This window comes from Trichosurus vulpecula, chromosome 8, assembly GCF_011100635.1.
Source record: "Trichosurus vulpecula isolate mTriVul1 chromosome 8, mTriVul1.pri, whole genome shotgun sequence".
NCBI lineage: Eukaryota > Metazoa > Chordata > Mammalia > Diprotodontia > Phalangeridae > Trichosurus > Trichosurus vulpecula.
In genome coordinates, this window is record NC_050580.1 from 153143734 (window position 1) to 153158907 (window position 15174).

The window sequence follows — 15174 nt, forward strand, 5'->3', positions numbered from 1 at the left end:
ATTCGTTGATTTCTCCCGCCATCGACCCGGCAGCGGTCTGGGGCCTCAGTGGACAGGGCCAAGAGAGGAGGGGTAACGAGACTCAGAGTGAAGGAGCAGAGAGGCCAATCCGGCGGGCCGCGGGCACTGCTCACTCCACCTTGCCATCTCCACCGCCTCCTCCAGCGACCTTCTCTCCTTTCCCTTCCTCGCCATCCTTTGCTGCCTTCTCCCCTCCCTTCCCCCCCCTCCACCGCCCCCACCCACGCAAAACTGAAGATCTCCGAAATGCAGCTGCTACCTTTGTCGGACCATTTCTGTACTAGCCCAGAGCGTGGAGCTGAATCGGTCTCAGGCCCCCTATAGACAAACTTTCCAAGCTGCTTGGAGCCCAAGTGGCTGAGAGCTTTTGGGGTAGGGTCCCCGCCACCCCCTCAGCGTCTCATGGGCCCAAGGGGGTTGGGATACTCACGACTGGGGTTACAATAACCGAGAGATTAGTTGCGGGCCCTTAGCAACTCCCCCACCTCACCCCAATCCAGGGCCAGCCAGCGGCTTTTTGCTCTCCTCCCTTTCCAAGACCCCTATTTCTGTCCCTTTCCTACTCCCACCCAAGCATGGCCAGACCTCAGGGCGTCCGCAGCTCCGGGTCCTTCCCGCCCGCCCAGCGCTCTTTCCTTGCACGCCGACCTTAACCCCCAACCCTCCCCCCCCCCCCCGCCATCTCTTCCTCCCCCTCCTCTCTTTACACCTCCCCTTTCCTCCTCCCCGCCCTCAGCCCTCCCCCTCTCCCGGGCGCGGCGCCGCCCGCCCGGCCGCAGGTGCAGAACTGGGCGCAGGTGTCTCGGGGCCGGCCGCTTACCTTGCACTCTGCCCGGGGCACCCCTTGTCTTGTCCCCCGCCCCCCTTCCCTCGCCCTCCCGGTCCGGGAGCCCTGGGCTAGCCAGCCCCAGGCCGAGGCTGCGCGCTGAGTGACTGGCGGGCTGGGGGCTGATTGACGCGCGCAGGGCCCCGGCGAAGTGCGGCCCCTGCCGAGGTGCGCCCGCTAAGTGGGTGTGCCCGCCTATTATTTCAGCTGTCAGCGGATCGATGCGCGGCGCCTCCGACTCGGGTGCCGCTGCTGCCGCAGCCCCCGGACCGGCCATGTGGTCACTTCTCTTGTTGCGTCTCGGGCCGGGAGGACAGCGGCTCAGGACACGCACCCGAGCTCTGCCGTGAAGAGGACTCCGAGACAACTAACTCCCTCAGGCTCGCGGCCGGCCAGCTCCCGGGACTTAGGGCAGTGGCGGGGGGGAAAGAGGGGAGTGACAAGGGAGGAGGGCTGAAGGGTGTGTGTGTGTGTGTGTGTGTGTGTGTGTGTGTGTGTGTGTGTGTGTGTGCCCGCGCAAACGTGGGCCCGCACCGTAACCCAGAGAGCTGGGTGCGATTTCTGACTCCCGCCGGTTCCGTCACCCAAAGACAGTGACCCTGCACTCCGGGGTCCAGCTGCCGCCTCTCGGTGAGTACCAGCTACGGGTCCAGTCTGGAGCCTCTTGCCTTTTTGGTTGTCGCTTTTTTTGTTTCGTTCTTATTTTTCATTTATTATGCAAAACAAAACCCTAAAAGCTCACCCAGCCTCCCCGTTCCCAAGCTAAAGGGTATCTCCACTCCTTCCTCTCTTGCCCCCCTCCCGCCCCCCGCCCCCTGCCACTTCCCCGCAAGCCAGGAGGCGGAGAAGCAGCTTTACCAAACCCGCCTGGGGCCACTGTACCGTCCCACTCAGCCGGCCTTCCTTCCTTTTTCTCACTGCTGGCCTTCAGGGCTTTCCTTTCCTCAACCTGCCTCCCTCCTGGCAGTAGACCCCCTAACTCAGGATCGCGTCTCTGAAATCCGATTCGTCTCCTGGGGCTCCCTTTTTCCTTCTGTTCCCTTTCCTTCTGTTCCCGGCCTGACTGGAGCTAGGTCCAAGGCTGAAGACTGTGAATGCGTTCTCCTCTTTGGTCTCGAAAACAATTCAGTGTTTCCAAGACCCTACTCTCCGATTCCCCTCTGTCTCCCCCTTTGCATAGTACTCTGGACCGGCTCTTGGGCAAATTAGGATTCAGACAGGAAATTGGCCTCCAGGGACTCCAGGACAGACTTTTCACTAGATGCGGGCCAGTTGACCCTCACATTTTCGGAAACCGGTGCGAGATTGTGTAATTACCTTAAAAGCTGCTCAGCCTCTCCAATCCCTCCTACATAAGCTCATTTACCAGGCTTAGGACTCCTTCTGCTAGGTCCCTGCGTTGGAGTTGTCCGCTTCCATGCTTCTTTCTTAGACTGACGTGAAGGTTTCACAGGGATATTCAACTTTTAGGCATGGTCAACTTGTTTCAAGTCAATTTTCGGAGACCAATGGGAGGAAAATGTGCAGAGATAGTAACTATACCTCACCCCATAGTTCCTTAAAAAGACAACTTGGGTCGATGGGGTCGCATTTCTTGAAATTAATTTGTCATCTTGGTCGTTTGGAAGGTTGTGGGGTGGGGAAGGTTGATTTTCCTGGACACAAGACAAATTGGAGCCTTGACCAGGCCAGATCGGCGTTTGCTGTGATTAAGGACAAGTGGAGGGCCAGTAAGCCGACCAGGGTTCCTCCAAAGCTAAGGAACCAGAAATTTAAAACAATCTTTCTTGTCAAATGCCGGCTAGATTCTGGCAGCCGGAGCAGCCGGGTTTTTAGTTGGAGAGGAAGAGCGATCCTCAATAACAAAAATACCTTGAGCTTCTCAAAGATTTCAGGAAGCTGCTGAGGCTCTAAATTTGAACACACTTGGAAAAATAAATGATGGGGGAATAAAGGAGGGGACAGACAACCTGAAATTAAGGGAGGGAAAAGTCCAAATCCTGCATCCTGGGCAAAGTGGGGAAGCAATGTTTGATGAATGAAAAATCAGGGACTTTTCGGCTGGAACAAAAAGAGGCGAGACCTGAGAAACTTCTATAAAAAACCCCCCACCCCGCCGAATGGCCCAGCCCTGAAATTAGTATTTGTCAGGGAAGTAACTAAAACATAACACTATTACGGACATGGCAGAATATTTCCCACCAATAGTTAAAAAGAAAACCATTTAATTTTTCGTCTTTAATCTTTCTGCCAAAAGGAGCTTAGGGCGACTCGGAAAGGAACTGGTTTGTTTACACTTGAGCACTGGTCCACTCTTCTCCTCTCACCCCACCCCCATCCTGAAGCAGGCCGGAGATGAGGAGTTTTGGCGTTTCGGGTCGCGCTCTTAGGACTCAAACTACCCTAAACAGCTTTTGGAGAGGGGTTGAGAACCCCGTACAGCAGACCCTGCCCAGTCCTGCCCCCCTCCAGTCCAGATAGTCTGATAATGGACATTGACAGCCCTCCAACCACTATGTGCTGGGAGCTCCCCTCTTAAGGATCTCTCTGCTCATGTCCCCACCCACCCACACCCTGTGTGGCCACCGGGTTGGACAGAGTGAGAGGAGAACAGATTGTGAATGTCCTTGATTCAGGACCAGGGAAGCTGGGCAACTTCAGGGTAAATATTTCCACCTCCTTCTCTTCCTCTTCTTTTTCCCCTTCCTCCTCCTCCTCTTCCTTTTCCTCCAACCCTGATGGCTTTTGTCCTAGTGCCAGCACATGTATTAATAACAAAAGGAAACTTATTACAGGGGGGTGACTTCTGTTGTGAATAACAAATGCGAAGCCCCCCACGCAGGCAGCAGCTCCCTGCGCCCAGCTGGGCGGGACTGAGCAGCGGCGCTGAAAATGGCTCATCTCCTCTCTGATTTTTCTTTTGCAGAAGTGGCGGCATGGAGGCTCTCGCCAGTCAGATGGGGAATGGGCGCGAAGGAAGCTCCTCCCCAAACTCCAAGCAGGAGCTGCAGCCGTACTCCGGCTCCAATACCCTCAAGCCCAACCAGGTCGGCGAGACGTCCCTATACGGGGTCCCCATCGTCTCCTTGGTCATCGACGGCCAGGAACGCCTGTGCCTGGCGCAGATCTCGAACACGCTACTGAAGAACTACAGCTACAATGAGATCCACAACCGGCGGGTGGCCCTGGGCATCACGTGCGTGCAGTGCACCCCGGTTCAGCTGGAGATCCTGCGCCGGGCCGGGGCTATGCCCATCTCGTCTCGCCGCTGCGGCATGATCACAAAGCGCGAGGCAGAACGGCTCTGCAAGTCCTTTCTCGGAGAGCATAAGCCGCCCAAGCTGCCCGAAAACTTTGCCTTCGACGTGGTGCACGAGTGCGCCTGGGGTTCCCGAGGCAGCTTCATCCCTGCGCGCTACAACAGCTCTCGCGCCAAGTGCATCAAGTGCGGCTATTGCAGCATGTACTTCTCCCCCAACAAGTTCATCTTCCACTCTCACCGCACCCCGGAGGCCAAGTACACGCAGCCCGACGCGGCCAACTTCAACTCGTGGCGGCGCCACCTCAAGCTTAGCGACAAGACGGCCACGGACGAGCTGAGCCACGCGTGGGAGGACGTCAAGGCCATGTTCAATGGCGGGACCCGTAAGCGGACATTCTCCCTGCACGGCGGCGGAGGAGGAGGCGGTGGAGGCACCGGGGGTCCCGGAAAAGGAGTGGCCGGTGGTGGAGGGGGCGGCCCAGGCTGCGGAGGAGACCTTCCCCCTGGGCCACCGCCCCACAAAAGCCTTCGCTGTGCTACCGACGATGACCCCACAGGGCCACCTGGCCCACCGCCGCCCCCTCATCCGCAGCGGGGTTTGGGCCTGTCTGGAGGAGGCGGTGGCGGCCCTGGAGGCGGCAATGGGGCCGGAGTCCGAAGCTATCCGGTGATCCCTGTGCCCAGTAAGGGCTTTGGCCTTCTACAGAAGTTGCCACCGCCTCTCTTCCCGCACCCTTACGGCTTCCCCACGGCTTTCGGCCTGTGCCCTAAGAAGGATGACCCAGTACTGGGCGGGGGTGATCCCAAGGGCGCTGGAGGGGCAGGTGCAGGTGGCGGCGCAGGAGGAGCCGGAGGCGGCGGAGGACATTTACCCCCAGGGGCTGGGCCTGGGCCAGGCGGAGGTACTATGTTCTGGGGTCATCAGCCAGCTGGGGCAGCCAAGGACGCGGCTGCAGTGGCTGCAGCCGCGGCCGCCGCCACCGTCTATCCGACATTTCCTATGTTCTGGCCGGCGGCAGGCAGCCTACCTGTGCCACCCTACCCAGCTCAGAGCCAGGCCAAGGCCGTGGCAGCTGCGGTTGCGGCCGCAGCGGCCGCAGCAGCCGCCGCGGCTGGGAACGGTGGAGCCGGAGGCCCGGGAGGTGCAGGCGGAACAGGAGGCCCAGGAGGAGGTCCAGTCCCCCCTGGAGGGGCCGAGGCCCTGGAGGTGGTGGGAGAACCGGTCAAGGAAGGTGGCCTAGGAGGTGAAGAGCGGTGCCCTAGCGCGCTGTCCCGCGGCCCTGGGGACGAGGACGGAGTAGAAGAACCTCTGCCCCCGTCTTTGGGTCCTCTCCCCCTGGCTCCACCCCAGGCCCCACCGCCCCACCAAGCTCGTAAGGGCAGCTACGTGTCGGCCTTTCGACCCGTTGTGAAAGACGCCGAGAGTATAGCCAAGCTATATGGCACCACCCGGGAGGCCTATGGGGCTGGGGCTGCGCGCGGCCCAGGGGGGAGCGCCGCCGGAGGCTACTTGAGCCCGGACTTCCTGAGCGAAGGCAGCTCTAGCTACCGCTCAGCCTCGCCCGACGTGGACACGGGCGACGAGCCTGAGGTGGACGTGGAGTCCAATCGCTTCCCCGACGACGAGGAGGCGGAACCTGAGGAAGAGGCCGATTCGGGCCAGTCGGTAGGGGGAGGCGGCCCTGACGCGGACCTGACGCCCGCACTTCCCACCGGCGTCTCTTCCTCCTCCTCTGCCACCTCCTCCTCTGGTGACTGCCCCGCAGATTCATCCGACGGCGGTAGTCCCCACCACAGCCGACGCCACGTGCCGCAACCTACTGGCCGGCCAGGTTTCGGAGACCGGGCGGCTGAGGAAGCAGGGAGACGCTCGGATAGGAGTCCTGAGACCGGAAGCTACGAGATGCGGGAGCCCTGCGGGGCTCTGGGAGGCTCGGGTCCAGGACCTGGCCCTGGCCCGGGCAAGGTGAGCCCCTTCTCCTTATTTTCTCTTGCTAAGGAACTAGTCTATAAAGGAATGGGAGGGAGGGAAGCAAGAAGGTCCCACAGTATGATGGGCCAGGCACAGCGTTGGTGTGCTGTGTGGTCAGGTTGTTTTTCACTCCCCTCACCTCGAGTCAGTGTGTGATGGAACCGTACACGGCGTGACGGATACAACTAGATCGCCCAGGCACCTTAGTCATGGGCAGCGGGTAGATTCGCAGTTGGCCGTCCCATAACCCCTGGACCATTGTCCCATTTGAGGCTTCTCAGGTCCCGGGAGGAAGTTCCTCTCCTCTTCCCGGTTACGTTTTACACAATTCCCTCCAACTCTTCATGGGATCCCCGTAGAACAAAAATCCTACGTAAATCCCTGTTGCTGTTGTATACATCCGTAGTAACCCGGAATATTACAAGTCATGCTTCCAAGATTTTTCGGCTCTTAAGTGGTATTACATTTTCTGTGGAATACAGTTTTATTTCTACATCACATTGCATAGTGCATTTATAGCTAACAGAGAGACAGATAGACATACACAGAGATAGAGACTGAGACTGTGTACAGGATGCCCCCTGACCTTTCAGTGGCTCTGTGTATCCAGAATGTCCCGAAACACTTCTGAAGAGAGAACACGAATAAAACTACCACTGAAATGAAACAAGTAGACAAGTTGGAGTGGGTTCCATCAACTCCTGGTTTGGGGAGGTCTGGAAGTGATAGAGCACTTGAATCCGGTTGCCGGAGTCATGAAGGTGAAGGAAAACAGGGAGCAAAAATTTGCCTCAAGAGAACCCTGTGATCACCCCCAGACATAGCTTAAGCTATGAAGGCTGAGAAGTGTCTCTCTAGAATACGGAGATTCCTCGAACTCCACGTTACACTAGGGCTACCACGTTCCGAAACCTATATCCAATAGATTTTTATTCCTTGGACAGAAGCAGCTTGAGGGAACGTTAGAAAGAACAGTGACCTAAACTGTGCGTGGAGGCTTGGTGGGGGAGGAAGGGGAAAAGGGCTCCTCTAGTTACTGTACAGCAACTGAGGGATGGTGTGTGTGTGTGTGTGTGTGTGTGTGTATTATGTGTGTATATATGTATTTATGTATGTGTGTGGTTTTCCGAACCTTATGTTGGGGCCGAGTCGGCTATACTTGAGCATCGAAAGAGGCTCAGGATCATATGATATTTTTAAAGTGATTCCGAACACCTGTATATTTACACCCAAATAATTAACCTATTAGGATTTCTTTTATGCTGGGGGTTGGGGAGGGAGAATGAAGGGAAGAGGAGAAATTATGGAAAATTAGACGGATGTTGAGTTTGTGGGGGCCGCGAGCTTTGAAAAGCTCTTGGCCTCCGCGGCTGAATTTTTAATTCAGGCAATTTTCTCTAGAGCACTAATAATTATATTTAATGCAAACCGATTGTGCTAGGCTCGGAGGCCGTTTGGCCGCTTCGTCTGCGTCACTAAGACCGAGCGGGCGGTCATTGTACCCTCGCTGGGTGGGTCTGGGTCCCTCCTCCTCCTCTCCCATCCCCCTTTGATTTGCACACAGCCTAGTCCCTCCCCTCACCTGGTCCCCCTCCCCCAATCGAATCCTGTAGGAGTGTCCCCTTTCCCTGGCCTAGAAGGGTGTCTGAGGGTCCTCGGGACTAGAACAAACCGCCGGCCTAATTGCATCTAATTTCTCCCATCCCCTTTGCAGGTGTATGCGCAGGAAAGAGACGAGCATTTGCAGACCCTCAAGAGCTCTTCGGCGCTGGGAACGCCGGCCTCTTACCTTTGCAACCCAGAGGCAAATGGTAAAGGTGGCCCTTTCTCCCTTCCTCCCCACCCAAGAGACTTCGCTGAAATAGGAGAGAAGAATATGAAATAGAAATAATGAGAGGGAGAGAAAGAACCCCAACAACTTAAACTGTACTATTTAAAAGACTCCCCCCCTCATCAGTATGCATTTAGTTCAGTTCTAAACACTGGTTTCCATTTTGACTCCCCCTTCAATTTCATCCATCCATTCACTCAGGGGCTCAGTGGCTATTTATTGGGTACCTACTATGTACAAGTCATAAGCAGCTTCTTTGAGTGGATCTGTCTGGAGGAAGCACTGTGGTTGGCTGTTCGATGTGTGTGTAATCATTCATCTACATTGTACAGTGGTTGACGGGAATAAAACTGAACAGGAGACATTTTTGTGATCCATATATGTATATAGTGTGTGTGTGATGGATATGTACATATATATGGATATTATATAAAACATGAAAGACATCATAGCTTAGTGGATATGGAGCCAGCATCAGAGGCAGGAAGACCTGGTTTCACCTAACCTGTCAATGTTAGGCAGGTATTTAACATTGTAAATTAGAGAGAAGTTGACACCTTGCAGGAATAGAAGGGATTTTCTCACTGGGGAGCTACCTACCTGGTGAAATCACGTCCGGTCCTTATCCCCATATGAGGGTTACCTGAGGATTTTAGGGCAGGAAAGTACCTTTTAAAAACCACTTAGTTCAAAGGTTCTTCATATTTTTCTTTTTTTTTTTAATACCATGGGTCCCTTTGGTAAAAGCTATGTGTCCCTTCTTAGAATAATGTTTTAAAACAATTTCAGTTAGAGGTTAGTGGAAATAAAGATGGATTTTTTTTCCTACTTAGAGGCAGTGCTCCTCCAGAATCCCTAATCTAGTACGACCCTTCTGTTTTACAGAATCTGAGCACTAAAGAAGGGCCATGGTGTCTGAGTGTGTGTGTCTGCGTGTCTGTCTGTGTGTAGAGACAGAGAAAAAGAAAGAAAGACAAAGGAAGGAAAAAGAGAAAGAAACTCTTTTGAAGCAAACTTTCCTAGGTGGATTCTGTGCCTCAGTGGGCTCCAACCTGCCTGTCCCTTCAATGGACACTGTTCTCTAGTGGGCTAGTCAATGATAGAAAAGTGTATAACAGAAACTCCTCTCTCTCTCTCTCTCTCCTGATTTGTAATCTCCACACCATCACATGCACACACACACACACACACACACACACACACACACACACACACACACTAGCTATCGGCCCAGTATTTCCACTCAATGTAGGTCATTTGTCTCTGATGGGTTTGGTTTCTTCTTCTTTTGAATGGGGGAAGGGGAGGAGGATTTGCAAGAAAAGAGTGCAGATTTACCCAAGGTAATGCTCCCAGGGAGCCCAGCCAGCCTTCCAATAGCAAAGGGATTAGGCAGCTCCCCTATGAGGCCTTTAATAAGGACCCCATCCTTAATTATGTAATTAAGGATATATTCGATCATACTTTCATTGCTTGTACTCGAAAATCGGTTTATTCCTTTTAAGAGCCAGATAAAGAAGACAATCATTCTACCGCAGAGGATTTGGAGACTAGGAAATCCTATCAAGACCAAAGGAGTGTCTCTCAGCCCAGTCCTGTAACCACAGACCGAGGTGAGTTAGCCCTCGGCGCCCCCCTCCCCCCACCTCTGCAGCAGCAGTCCTAGCCTGTCTTCCCTGCCCTTCAACTGCTCCCATCCCCAACTGTCCCAGGAGCTGGGAGGAAGGGGCTGGAGTTGGCTCTGGGAAACTTCACCTGTGCAGCATGCCTGCTAACTGTTTGGTGGGGCTGCTGAAGGTGGACATACATGATGGAGATATGGACACTGGAAAGGGTTTTAAATCAGCAATAAGAAGCTGTCCCCTCCAGCTTCACACGGATAAATATTTAAATAACTTTGCCAGCCATGAGCCAGTTTCTCTATTGTTGTCCCCTGATTTCCCAAATCCCTCTCCACCCTGCCCCCACTCCACCCCCACCCCTGCCCAAAACCCATTCCCTCATGGGCTTGACACTGGCCTATGCCGGGGAGTTCCAGTGAATGGGAGCCAGGAAGGGGAAGGGCAAAGGGAAGAGGAAAGGGAGGGAGAGTTAAGAGGGGAAATGAGCCCGAAATGCAAAGGGCTTTTCATGCAGAAAGGTAGCCCAATCCCCATCTCTCCAGGCATGGATAAATCGGGGACACACCAGTAAAGGCTATTAACCCCCTCCCAGGGAAACTACTCAGGACTATGACTCCACTCTCCTCCCTTCCATCTATTACCCCATTGGCAAAGTACATACAGAAGAGGTAGTTTAGGGCTGAGCTTCAAGATAGGTTGACCCCAAGGTGTTTCTAAGCAATCCACTCACTCTTGACTCAAGGCATTTCTTGTCCTTCTGACTTGTTCTTGTGTCTGTCATAGGAGACGAAGGACTGACCTTGGATGTCACTGGAACCCCGATAGGTGAGAAAGACATCGAGAACCTCGCCAGAGGTGAGGGCTTTAAAGTTTGTTTAAGTCCTCAGAGATAGGAAGCCCACATGTGTATGGTTGTGTGTGTGTGTGTGTGTGTGTGTGTGTGTGTGGTTGTGTGTTGTGCAGGCTGCTTACTGAAAGCAATTTGCCAAGTAGAAATTCCATTCTTTCCAGAATCTGCTGTGTTAACCTAATAAATAGTGTCAAGACCCTAGGGTCTGGGGTGAGCTAGGGCAGGAGTGAAGGTGATTCAGACAATCTTTCTGGAAATATAGGCCTGTAAGCAAGCAGACTGAGTTATTGAAGAACCAAAAAAAAAAAAAAAAGACCCCCATCCACTTTAGATTTGGCTTTCCCTTACAAGCAGGATAGGAATTTTTTTTCTCTCCTTTGAGTGTCTTTGGACTTTCTGGGTCTTGTTCCCACCTTTTGTTTTTGGTCTGAATTATCCTGAGGACTATCTCCAACTCTCCCTTTCTTTCCCTATAATAGAGAAGGTCTAAAAGGTTTAGAGAAACAGAGATAGAGAATGGGGTATGGAGGGCTTCCTGTTGATTCTGTAGAGTGAAATTCTGCCTTCTGTAAAAGAAGCTCTGCTAACCTTACAAGGGGGAGTGTGGTGAGTAAGGGGCATATGTCAATAGCATTCACCCAACCTGGCGGACAACTTTTTCATACTTCAGACCTTCCAAAGGAATGAGGTTTTAGGAGATTCCAGGAGACTTCTCCAGAAGCTGGGGTTAAGGATTCTTGGCAAAAACATAGAAGGTTACACTGATGCAGAGGGCTCCTGTTCCCCACTCCCCTCCCTGTTCTTCCCATCCCCTGCCTTCCAGCCAAAAGAAGGAAAACCAGTCAAGATGACTGGTTTCTCTGGAGACAAGGCTCTGGAGGAAGGAGACATGAGATAATGGATCTTCTAGTCTTGACTCTATTAGTGACTCACTGTGACCATGGGCAAATCACTTTACCTCCCTGGCCTTCAATTTCCTCATCTGAAAAAATGATTTCCAAGATTCCTTTAAGCTTTTAAAATCTCACAGTTGTGTAGGCAGGCAGAAGAGCATATGGATGGATGCAGCACTGATGTAGGGAGGTGGGAAAATAGTCCCGAGGCCCCCTCTCGGGAGTTTTAGGGACTAGGGCAAGAAAGACAAATACAAATGCAATAAGAGTTATTACCTCTAGAGTATGTCTCCCTTTAACATTCCCATTTTAGTTTTTAAGAATCTGTTAGATGAATAAGAATAAGAGTGAGATGTGGGGTAGACCTGGTCCTCTGAAGAGGATGGTGTGTGGGCATTAGGGTAGGTCTAGTTCCCTTTTCTGTATGTCTGCTAAATACCCAGTTTGTAAGCAACTAAAAGGTAGGCAAAATGACCAGTTAGTTGAGGTGGCTGGAGCTGGTTCATGTAGAAGCCTGGTGTCTGGGTTGGAAGATTCCTCCCATCCCTGCTCCTACCAGCACCAGCACCAGCACCAGCACCACCACCACCACCATGCTTCTGCTGAATACAAATAGGAAAAGCAAGACAACCCCAATCTGCAGGTACGGGTCTCAACATCAAATGGAAGTGGGGATAGAGTGGGGGAGACAGGCAGGGTTTTCCAGCAGTGGGATTTGGGTATGACCTGAGTATGCTGAATAACTTCAGGAAGCCTGGGCTTAGGAGTCTGGGTCTCGGGACTCAGAGCTGTCCTGATCAGAGAACTGCAAGGTCTTACCAAGCTGTTCTTCACAGGAGAACTACAAAAACTGCTTCTGGAGCAAATGGAGCTCAGGAAGAAACTGGAACGGGAATTCCAGAGCCTCAAAGGTATGTCTCTACTTACCCTACTCTCCCTGTCCTGCCCATTTCCCCCTCTTAAACTTTACTCTTCTTTCCTCTTTCACCTCACTTTCTCCCTTCTCTTCCACCCCCTTCCTTCCCCCTAAGGCAATCCAGTTACCTTGCTTTCCCCCTCCTGTCCTCCCCTTTCCTCCTCTCTCCCTTCTTGTTCCATTTCCCTTTTACTCCCCTCTTCTTCTCCCCTTCTTTTCTCTTTTCCTCTCCCTCTCCTTTTTTCTTGTTTTCTCTTCTTCTTTCCTCCTCTTCCCTCCCTCATCCTCCCCCCAAAACTGTTTTGGGGCTGAAGGATGATGCCTCAGCTAGTTAGCCTTTTCCACTAGGCCTAATGAGGGAAAAGAACTGTCCAGGTATATCCTGGCCCATCTCTTCTTGCCCCAACACTCACAAACACTTTTGCTGTCAATTCACCAAACACACATTTTCTGGGGTTCTCTGGAGGGCCACCAGCTTGGGGAATGCACACGGGGGTGGGGGACTGTACTTAACAGCTCTCACTTAATCAATTTGCACAGATAATTTTCAGGATCAGATGAAGAGGGAATTGGCCTATAGAGAAGAAATGGTACAACAGCTGCAAATTGTCAGAGGTAAGACTCGAGTCAGGTGAGCGCTTGCAAGAGGCCATAACTACCTCTTGTCTGGTAGGGGCTGTAATGTTAGTTCAGTCATTTGGATTTAAATTGAAGGTAATTTAACAATTATTTTTTTTATTTAATATCCTTTGTATACTCTGATTAGCCTCAGAATGGCAAGCAAGCCCAACAAACGGCTTGAAGGCATCATTACATGGAGTGATTGAACTTCTTATCGCGGCAATTTCCATGGTTTCTAAATTAAAAATCGAGGCGTAAAATTACCTGGGAAGTAATGCCTAAGTTTGCTTTAATTTTGGTTAGATCCATCTGCCTTTAAGCGCAATTCCCAACCATTACTTTCCTATACCATACTGCAGTCATAAGCTAGTGTGTTGCGGCTGTATGTGTGTTTGTTTCTAACCCACAACTCGGAAGACTTATCCCTACTAAACAGTCTGATGTGTTGGTGATGATTGGTGTGGAAGAATGGAGAACACCCAGTTCTGATTCAGTTTGGTACCAACCTCGTCCCCATTCTCTTTCAGACACTTTGTGTAACGAACTAGACCAGGAAAGAAAGGCGCGTTATGCCATCCAGCAGAAATTAAAAGGTGAGGGGAGCATTCCGTCCCCTCCTGACTAGGCCTGAAGTTGGGGAGATAGGAGGAGGAGGAAAAAAGGAACGGTGGAAGGAGAGAAAGAAAGGAAGGAAGGAAAGAAGAAAAGAGGGAGGAAAGGAGGGGGGAAGGCTTGGCACACTGGTAAATAAGTCTTGAGTTTGGCAAAATAGAGGGGCGGGGTTGGTGGAAGGGATAAATGGGGGATGTTTGGGCATTTGGTTATAACTGTGGTTTTTTTAAAAAATGTGTAGCTAGGATAAGATGACAGGTGGGATTCCTGAACTCCAGACTTGGAAGAAGAGGGGAGAAATGGATAATCCTCTGGAGAGGGGTGGGGAGGGGAGTAAGACTGGGCCCCTGGCATGGGTTTCTCCCTTTCCAGAAGCCCATGATGCCCTACACCACTTCTCCTGTAAGATGCTGACGCCGCGTCACTGCACCGGCAACTGCTCATTCAAGCCTCCACTCCTGCCCTAGCCCAACCTAACGCAGCCGAGCCGCGTGGACACACCTACAAAGCCATGCTCCTCCTCTGTAAATACGGGGCAGCGACCGAAAGAGAGAAACAAGCCATTTATACCAGACCAATGTAAATACTGATCTCCGGACGCCCTCCTCCTCCTCCATCTCCCAAGCCTCGGCCCACTCGCTCCCTCCCCTCACACCTCCCCTTCATGAGGTCCCTGGGATTCTGACTCAGAGGTTCTAAGTGTAAATACCGCCTAAAACTAAGTTGAAATTCAGGGCATCGGACCACAAAAGTTTAACTGGACCAAAGGAACAGGGGCAGGGAAACAAAACAAAACAAAACAAAACCCTCACCAACTAACCCGAAGGAGAACATGCGGTCCAACTGTACAGTATCCGACTGTCGATTGTGAATACGTTATCAACTTCCCGCCAGCGACGTTCCATGCGTGATCACTGTCTGATTGAAGTCCTAGCTACCTGTAATGTCCACTTCTTAAACTCTCGTTCCTAATGACAAAGTGGCTATGTGCAATGGATATAAATGTACTGTGATTCTCTTAGTACAGCATTTGGTTTAACTTAACCTTATTTATTTATGAAGTAATTTATTTTGCTGTTTCCTCCCCCTCGTCCCTCTACCTGCCTACCTACTGAGTTTTGATCTTTGGGCTTTATTTAATTTATTTATTTTTAGTTGTAAATTATTGATGTAACAGCACTTTAAAAGGGCGACCACCGACTCACGAGATGACAACCTTTCAACTTTGTTTTGGGAGACATTTCTGTATTAAGTGACTTTGGTTCTTTAATAAAAAGTCTCGATCATGGGGGCGCCGGAGGCGAGCGCAGATGAAAAGGCGCGGGCGGGAAAGAGTTTGATCAGGGTCTGTCTGTCAGTCTGCGTATCTGTCCTAGACTGACGGAAACCGCCGAGGAGAGGAGGGGGAGGCAAGGCGTCGGGGTACCGAGTCTGCTCCTGAAACGAAGGGATCTTGTCTCGTTGACGTCTTCCTTTTTGCTTAAAACCATTTTGGGCCCTGGAGGATGTAAACTGGGTTGGTGTGGATCCAGCTAAAGCGTCCGGCTCTAATCAGGCTGATCTCACCCATCACACTAGAAGGGACCCCCCCTCCCATTCTCTCTCTCTCTCTCTCTCTCTCTCTCTGTCCGTCTCTGTCTCTGTCTCTGTGTCTCTGTCTCTCTCCTGCACCTCCACCCCCAGCTCCCCACTTCACTTTACTGAGAAGCGAAAACGTTGGCAAGACCACCGTTGTATTTCAGTTGCAG

The 15174-nt window shown here is 52.1% G+C and overlaps 1 protein-coding gene across 2 annotated transcripts; it reads left to right on the forward strand.

Moving 5' to 3' along the window:
* The first annotated feature begins 786 nt into the window (after positions 1–786).
* Positions 787–14738, forward strand: SKOR1 (SKI family transcriptional corepressor 1). Of its 2 annotated transcripts, none has more exons than XM_036736969.1 (9): positions 787–1477; positions 3774–6075; positions 7796–7892; positions 9418–9525; positions 10318–10389; positions 12114–12188; positions 12734–12808; positions 13342–13407; positions 13799–14738. In XM_036736969.1, the coding sequence occupies exons 2-9, from the start codon at positions 3784–3786 to the stop codon at positions 13891–13893; spliced, it is 2880 nt and encodes a 959-aa protein (XP_036592864.1). In that variant the 5' UTR covers positions 787–1477; positions 3774–3783; the 3' UTR covers positions 13894–14738. The 2 variants fall into 2 exon arrangements, with proteins under 2 accessions (XP_036592864.1, XP_036592863.1); XM_036736968.1 differs by lacking the exon at positions 787–1477 and adding an exon at positions 3360–3509 and having other exon boundaries at positions 13799–14716.
* Positions 14739–15174: the final 436 nt, after the last annotated feature.